The 9,067-nt window shown below is 33.5% G+C and overlaps 1 protein-coding gene across 1 annotated transcript in view; it reads right to left on the bottom strand.

Annotated features, from left to right (window-relative positions):
* Positions 1-9,067, bottom strand: part of UBR3 (ubiquitin protein ligase E3 component n-recognin 3) — a 255,154-nt gene that overhangs the window by 98,688 nt on the left and 147,399 nt on the right. Inside the window, 1 exon segment of the mRNA XM_044669094.1 lies at positions 1,105-1,246. Within this exon segment, the coding sequence (XP_044525029.1) occupies positions 1,105-1,246 (142 nt within the window).

Here is a 9,067-nt window from a genome sequence, read left to right on the forward strand (position 1 = left end):
GAATGGCCACCCACTCCCTGGGCAACAACTTTGCTTTCATATTAAATTATTTCCTTTCCCCTCTTTTCATCTTCTCATTCTCACTTAGACCTTGTTCCTCCTAATAGCAGGGCATTCCTGATGCACTTTCACTCATTCCCCTTGGCTCACTGGTTGGGGAGGATCAGAGTGCTCCTTACTTCCCATTGCCACTTCTAGGTTCTCCTACCACTACCAGTCAGTAACCTCTCCTCCTTCTGAGTCCAAACAACCCACAACTTATACCCAGTCAAAATCCTGGTAGCTGTTGTCTTCAGATATCTGGGACAGTTCTTGGCTCATGATCTTTCTCTCTTCCCCAAAGCCTGCTGTCATACTATGTGGGGAGAGGGAGAGGGAGAGGGAGAGAAAGAGAGAGAAAAAGAGAGAGAGAGAGAGAGGGAGAGAGAGAGAGAGAATAGGGAAAGAATCTATCTTATCTTTCTGAGGTTAAGAGCTTGCTTTCTCCTCCTCACTATTTTATTACTTAGAGTAACCTCACAGCATAACTAGTAATGTTCCTATACATTTTGGCTTCAGTTGCATTTGTTGTTGGTGGTGGTGGTTATTTGTTGTTAGTTTTTGGTTGTTGTTGACCAGATCTGTGATTTATTTGGAAGGGTGTTTCCAAAGAGGAACTTACTCTGCCAATGCAAATTGTTAACTCATAACATTATACTGTTGTCTAGAGCACTAAAAGTCAATTGTCCAGGGATACACAGGGAGCATGTATCTGAGACAGGATTTAAAAAGAAGTCTTCCTGACTTCTCAACTCTAACTATCCACTATATCCTGCTGGTACTCACAGTAGAACCTGTATAAATGATCTGATTAATGATCAAAAAGGCATAAATTTAAAGTAACTACTGAAGAAAACAGCTACTCCATCCTTTTACACTTGGAAACTTATTTATGATAGAAATAGAGATAAGTAGGAGAGATAGAGACACAGGTAAGTAGGCAGATATAGAATATATATATATGGAGAGCAAGAAAGAAACTTAGGATTTTAAATATGTGTTATACACAAAGAAAATGCCAATTGACTTTAAAAATATGAAGCTTTTGTCTTATTTAAATCATACCTTGTAAAGTAGAGTGAATAGGACAATATGTAAAGTTTTACAATGCAAAAGTCTCATGAGACCTTTGTAACTAGGGTGTAGAGGTGTTCTTTTCTTGTAGGGAGGCCAAGGGTTTCCAGGGAATTTTCCACTCTGTTTTAAACTATAGAAATAATACAAGACAAAAATTAGATTAAATTTGCATTTAAACCAGTCTAAAACAATAATCAAATATCAGTCAGCTTGTATCAAACCAAATGCAGAATTCACTTTATCAATGGTGAATATTGGGCCCCTGACAATTGAGAGAAAAGGGAAATCACACATAGCTAAACAATTTACATTAATTAAATGAAGTGAAATGGCAAAGCAAAAATGAACAGAAGTTCAATAAAAGAGCAAAGAGAACGAGGGAAATGAAAGTAAAGCAGTTTGAGTCAGGCAGCTGAAATAAGGAAGTATTTAAGAAAGTCCTCCTGTGCTATAATAATATGTTCTTTAAAAATATATCCAAATATACTTAATGTTCTTACATAAATCACTCATAAACTCCATGTTATAAAATATTATTTCTAATATAATTTACAGAGACAAAGTTATTATGTATGTTTATATGTAAACACTATGAATAAAGTTGATATCTTTTCTTTCATTCCAACAGAAGCCAATACAAAGCAACAGATAAAATATTGCTGGCATTAAAAGGTAATATGCTTTAGTAAAATAAGTATTATATTTGTAGCCTAAGGATTTTGGTTCAAATTCTAATTTTTCACTAGTAAAACATTAGGCAAGTCCCTAAAGTTTTCATACAGTGTATAACGTATTCATAATGAATTCTGTTATTAGTATCTCAACTGTAAAATAAGAAGGAATGGACTATATAATCTCTAAAGTCCCCTTGAACTCTAAAATCATATTTACCCACAAAATTTTTAATATTATCTCCTGGTGGCAATTAATAATTAATTATAGGTTGAGAATTCAAATCAGTAAGCATTATTAAATGTCCGTTGGGTATATGATTCAATTTTTTTTTGTACATACTAAAAAAAAACAGTGAATCTATGTCAGAAGCGTAATTAGAACCCAGTTCTTCCAGAAAACTTCAACTATGAGAATATCCTGAGAGTAATAAAATGATTTAAAAAAAAAAAAAAAGGTATGCCAGAAAGCTATATAACTAACCCCAAAGTCTTTCCTAAACCAGATCCTGGAAGTCTGGAACACAGAGACCCAAAGCATTGTTCCTTCTATCAAATAAAAAGTCACAGCAAAACTTAAACACATGTAAGTATACACTCTTTACTACTAAGGTTCTTAGTTATTGGTCAAATTCTAGAAGGGATCAACTCTGCAAATGCTCTATCAGTTTATTTCTTTTAAAAATTTTTTCAATTAAAAAATTTATTTTCTTTTCCTTCTACATTTTTCCTCATTAAAAAAAATGGGAAATCCTCATAACAAATATACATAGACAAGCAAAACAAATTCCCATATGGGCCACATCTCAAAAGTATATGTCTTGGGCAGCTGGGTAGCTCAGTGGAGTGAGAGTCAGGCCTAGAGACAGGAGGTCCTAGATTCAAACCCGGCCTCAGCCACTTCCCAGCTGTGTGACCCTGGGCAAGTCACTTGACCCCCATTGCCCACCCTTACCAATCTTCCACCTATGAGACAATACATCGAAGTACAAGGGTTTAAAAAAAAAAGTATATGTCTAATTCTGTATTCTAGTCCATCATCTCTCAGCCAGTAGCATTTTCATCATAGGTCCTCTGGGAACATAATTTATCTCTATATTGAATAGAAATCTTCTTAAGTCTTTCAAAGTTGTTTTCTTAATAATGTTATGAATTGTTCTTAAGGTTCTGCTCTCTTCACTGTGCATAATTTGCTAGAAGCCTTCCTAGATTTCCTCTTGAGCCTATCCCTTTCATCATTTCTTAAAATGGAAGAAGAAGAAATGGAAATATAACATTACATTTGTATATTGTAATTTGTTTAGTCATTCCCCAATTGAAGGGCATTCCTTAGTTTCCAGTTCTTGACCAACACAAAAGAGCTGCCATTAATATTCTTGTATATATGACTCTTTCCCCCCTTAATGAAATTTCTTTATAGGTCTAGTAGTGTTATCACTGGGTCAAACAATACAATTTGGTAATTTGGGGGGCACAGTCCATACTGCTTTCCAAAATAGCAGAATCAATAGATAGTTCCACCAATATCAGTTTAGTCCTGTCCAAGGAACAAGTGGCAGTAAACTACTTCTCCTGTATTGGTTCATTGATCCCAATCAGCCCTTCTCACTTCTAAAAGGGTTAGAAGAGCAGAAACTATAAGCAACAATATATGGCAAATGAATAGAAAGAGAGAGACTAGGAAAGAGTCAAAGATGATTCCAAGTTGAAAAGCTAGGTGACTAAAAGCACTGTGGTGCTCTAAACAGAAATATGTAAGTTTGAAGAAAAAAGTAAGTTAAGAGCGTTAATAACCAAGTTCACCTTTCACTTAGTATATCAAATTGTTTCCTTTCAAACATTCTACTTAATTGTCCACAAGCTCCCCCACACCCTCAAACTTTTCATCCAACATTCTATTCCACTTACTAAATTGAACAAAAATGAGGTTCATCGTCTTCCTTGCTACCCAGTACTTGCTTTCATTCTCAAAGACTTGTGATAGCAATCGCATTCGCTTTTACAATGACTTTTGGCCATGCCTGAAATAAATTCCTTTCCTATCTGTGCCTCTTAGAATCTTCAAGGCTCTATTAAGGTGCCACCCTCTAAAAGTCACTTTTTCAAACAAATTTATCTGCCAAGAAATATTTTTTAAGGATCAAGAACGAAATAATCCCTGCTTCTCAAGATATTTTCATTCCAAGTTCTGCTTGAGCTGTTCCTTAAAGGAAGAAATGGGATTTAAGAGGTAGTGGTAGAGGTAGAAGAGAACATTCCAAGGACCAGCAGCCAGGATACAGGCACAAAAACAAAATATAAGGGACAATAAATACGTTATTATGGCTAGATTATGGAGTGCAAAGAGGGAAGGAATTAGTGAAAAAAAACTGAATGAAAGGAAGAGGTAAGATTTTAAAAACCATTAATTTGCCAATAAAAGATTACATTTGATCCTAGATTGGAAAAGATACACTTTAGAAAAATCACTTTTGCAACTGTATGGGGAGTGGATTGGAGTAGAGAAAGAATTGTCAGGAGACCAAATGGAAGACTATTGCAGGGGAGTCAAGATGGTGGAACAGCAGGAAAAAATATAGTGAGCAATCCAAACCCTCTAAATAAATATAAGAAGTATACCATATCAAATCCTGATTTAAAAAAAAATCTAAAAAAAAAACCACAGCTAATTTTGTTTTGTTTTGTTTTATCATTTTTCAGGCCCAAATGGACACAGACAGATAAGCAAAGTTTTCATGACACTACAGATGAGAGTCTTCCTAGGAACACATGAACTAGGGCAGGGAGAGAACTAAGGTCCTCATGAAGTCTACAGTGAAATAAAACAGGGCAGAAATCCCAGACCAAAAAAAAAAAAAAAATGAATCAGCAGAGCCTTCCAGATGGCAAACAGAGGCAGAATCCAAGAGAAGGCTATTTATACTCCTTGGCATGCCCAAAGGCCGGTGCAGCCCAGATCTAAACCCAGGTCAAGAATTTATAGGGCTCAGACCAAGGGAACAACAATTAGGCTTTGCCCTGCAGACAATTTTAGGAGCATTGAAAGCCTGCAAGGTCCCAGCCTGAATTGCCCCATAAGATTCAGAAATATCAACCACACTTTGGCACTTCAAAAAAGCAATAGCAAGACTAGCTCAGTTCAAGAAGTATTTACAAGGATGCACCACAAACATTCTACTATAAGACAATCCATGTATCTCCTCTGAAGCATATCATCACCATATAGGGAGAATAATTTCTTTTTTTTTTTAGTATTTTACAAACAATAAGCACAACAGTATCTTGTATTCTCAATCAATTATGTAGTATATAAATATGATCTACTATAAATTCCTTCAGAAAGCCCAAAAGATCCCCATCTAATATACCCTCATCGAGGATGTCTATGAGGCACTGTAGTTTTTAATTCTTGTAAAAATTCTGTAGACATAGGAAAATCAATAGTTATTGATACACTCTATGTAACCTTTTGGTAATAAGATTTAAGATTTTCTTCTATATTCATTTTCCCTTCTTTTTCAAAAATCTTGACATTCAATCCGTCATTGCATTCAAAATTGTGCTATCTCCAGAATGAACTTCCTCTTTTTATATTGTCTAATCCAGCCATTTTGCCCTTATTTTCTTTAGTGTCATCTCCACTTTCCTATAAAAAGCACATCTGAAATAGTGATATTAGAGTCCAAATATGGTAGTTCATCTACTTTTGTTACTGAAAGCTTTTTTTGTTATAAAAATTATCTTTAATTATAAAAAGGTCTTTATAGATATTTTCCTATTTTTCCTTTTTTTAAATCCTCCTTCCAGTTTTCATTTTTCAATGTCCTTGAATAATCTTTGCTTAGCTTGATGTCTCATCAAGCTTTCTTTAAACTTTTTTCTCCCTTGTTTTCCAAAATTCAATTAGGCAAAACTGCATATAATCTTCCAATGTCACTATTGTCTAAAAGAAATGACAAGCAGGATAATTTCGGAACAACCTGGAAAGACCTAGATGAATTGAAGCAAAGTGAAGTAAGTAGAACCACATTAATAGCAATACTGTTCAATGGCCAAGTATGAATGACTTAGTTATTCTCCACAATTCAATAATCCAAGACAATTCCAAAGTACTCATGAGAAAAAGTGCTATCTACCTGCAGAGAAAGAACTGATGGAGTCTGAATACAGATTGAAACATACTATTTTTCTCTTTATGTTCAGCACTTCTTTTGTTTTTGATTTATATGATTCATTTTCCAGAGGATGATCAATATGGAAATGTTTTGCATGATCACACACGTATAACCTAAATCAAATTGCTTACTATGTCAAGGAGGGGTGAGAGAAGGAAGGGAGAGAAACAATTTGGAACTCAAAATTTCAGAAGGCAAATGTTAAAAATTACTATTACATGTAATAGGGAAAAAATAAAATTATTTTTAAAATAAAATAATCTTCCAAAATCCCTTGCTGTGAGATTTTACAAATGAATTTGAATTCTGACTTGACATTGCTCCTGGGCTGCATTATCTCCCTGCTTGGAAATGAGAAAAGGCTTGTACCCATAGTTGGTGGTAGGCTTTTCTAACCTCCTACCTGCAGTAATTCATTTTTATAAATTAAACTTCTATATTAGAATTTATGTCAGTATCTTTTTCTTCATTTATTTCTCAATTTCACAATTCCCAATTTATAGCATCAACAAATGGTAAACAATCACTGCTCTCAAGGAGATTTTTTTTTTTAAATCCTTACTTTCCATGTTGGAATCAATACTATGTATTAGTTCCAAGGCAGAAGAGTGGTAAGGGCTAGGCAATGGAGGTCAAGTGACTTGCCCAGGATCACACAGCTAGAAAGGGTCTGAGGCCAGATTTGAACCTAGGACCTCCTGTCTCTGGGCCTGGTTCTCAATCCACTGAGCCACCCATCTGTCCCCAGGAGATTACTTTTTAATGCTGGAAACAATGTATACATAAAGAAATACCTACAGAATGAATACAAGTTAATCACAAGTGATTTCCAATTCATTAAAATGCAACCATTTTCATTATTGTGATGTTATCTGGTTGTTCCTATGTCCATCTTTTCTCAAAGAAAATATTCATAATATTTTGATCAATCAATTTATTAAACCCCTATTTGGTGCCAGGCACTATGCTAGCTACTAAGGATATAAAGACAAAGAATGAAACAAAACAATCTCTACTTTCAAGGAATTTATATTCTATTAGAACAATATATCAACTGTTCTCATTTCTGACTCCTAACTCATATTTCCTAATATGTTTCACCAACCTCTTCTTTGTACTTTAGTATCACTGAGTATCAAAATGTATGATGATTTAATTTTTATGCTTTTACCAAATTATTTGTAAAATTTACTTGCCCATTCACATTCTACAACAAATCTTGTCATACAAATTACAATTATAAATATTTATCATGAACATAGCAAACAATATTATATAATTATAGATCCCACAAAAATGTTTCTTTTTGTTTGTGAAAGACTTTATAAGACCAATTCCTATATTTTCTTCTCCAACAAAAACCTGTGAGTTTTCTTTTGTTTTCTGCTTTCACATATAGCAAGAATGGCATGTGCCTCCAGGAGAATATTCATTCATCAGTAACTAGAATAGGATCTTATATTTAGCTTAGCAGGAAGTAAGCTAATATTTTTAGGTCATCTAAAAATTGTATGATTCTTAGTATCCTTTTTACTTCCCCTGCAGCACTCTGCCACAATCACTGCAGAAACAAAAGTGGACTATATATGGTCAACCTATAAGTGATAAGCCTTTCTATACTTCTTGTACTATCCTCAAAGAGAAGAGATATAACAGACTTTTGTCAGGGCCCAGTAGAACTTTCAGAGTTTGAGTTCCACTTTCATTACTTTTGGAAACCCAGAGTCACCCTCCAGGCCACAATAAGTAAGACTTCGTGAAATAGCTCTATCACAAATATCTATGAATTTAAATGAAATAAGGGGAGAAATGCTTCTGGTATTTTTTGTATGTATTTTTAAAAATATATGTGCTAGATGAATACAATCCAATTTAACAAAATTTTCTAAAAACAAAGATTAGCTCATATTTGTTCAGAACAGGATATTATACATCATTTCGACCCCTCTTTTCAAAAGCATTATGAAATAATATAAATAAAGCAATAAACATCAGAAAAAATTAACAGAACTCAAAGAAACAATTACTATTTGAGACTCAAAAAGTTTTAATATATGCAAAAACATATACCATGTTTTTAAAACATAGTGCATCTACCAACCTTTGCAGAAGAAGCAACAGAATCATAAATTAGAGTTGCACAGCATTTCTTTTTGTTGTTAAATTTAATAGTAGTCATATTAAAAACTAAAGTTTGGTTTTGAGTAATTTGTTTAAAATTTTTTAAGCTGACAGAAATATGCAATAATTTTAACTATTTCTTATAATAAACACTAGCTTTTACCTAAAAAAAATCTTTTCAATTTCTCAAGAATGAGGTAGCATGATAAACTGGAAAGGACACAGGACTTTCAATACAAAAACACATGTTCTAGTTCCACTCTGCCAATAACTAACTGCATAGTTTTCAACAACTTTAACTGTGAAGGGTCTCCATTACTCTTTTGTAAAATAAGAGAGCTGGCCTAAGAAACAAACACAAACATTTATTTCCATATCAGCAGAATCACAAAGATTAGCCTTCTCAAAAAAAAAAAGAAATTATAAAAGACAGTTTTTAAAGTCATTTTAGAAAATTAAGTTTATTGAATTCATTTTTCAACACTTTAAAAAGAGTTGTCTATCATATCAGCATTTCTCCATAATTTAAAATGCCTTCATAACTAGTTAAGAAACCTTTTGAGTGTTTTAAAACATGTTCTTCCATACTCTAAGATTGTACTACTGATTCATTATCAATAATTACAATTTCCAATCAGACTTTCAGCTAAAATTCTTGATATCCAATTAGAGAAACTGCATACAGGAAGTAAAATAAGATGCCCCTTTTTTGATAAGAAATGCCATTTTAAACATTAGAACAATCTAATTTTAGATGGAATTTACTATAGTTCTCACCATTTCTCCACCCTTGAACAATTGCATAATGTTCCATTTTCAAGGCTACAAAATTTTATTAGGTGGAAAAAAATATTGCCACATCAAACTTCAACCCTACCCTACTAGAAAACTACAGAATGTTTTATACCTGTAAAGTACATTAATCCTACTAATACATATTTCTTTTAATAACACAGATTTTCAAACTGCTACCAAGGGGTAGTG

The sequence above is a fragment of the Gracilinanus agilis genome, chromosome 3, assembly GCF_016433145.1.
Source record: "Gracilinanus agilis isolate LMUSP501 chromosome 3, AgileGrace, whole genome shotgun sequence".
In the NCBI taxonomy this organism is placed as follows: Eukaryota; Metazoa; Chordata; class Mammalia; order Didelphimorphia; family Didelphidae; genus Gracilinanus; species Gracilinanus agilis.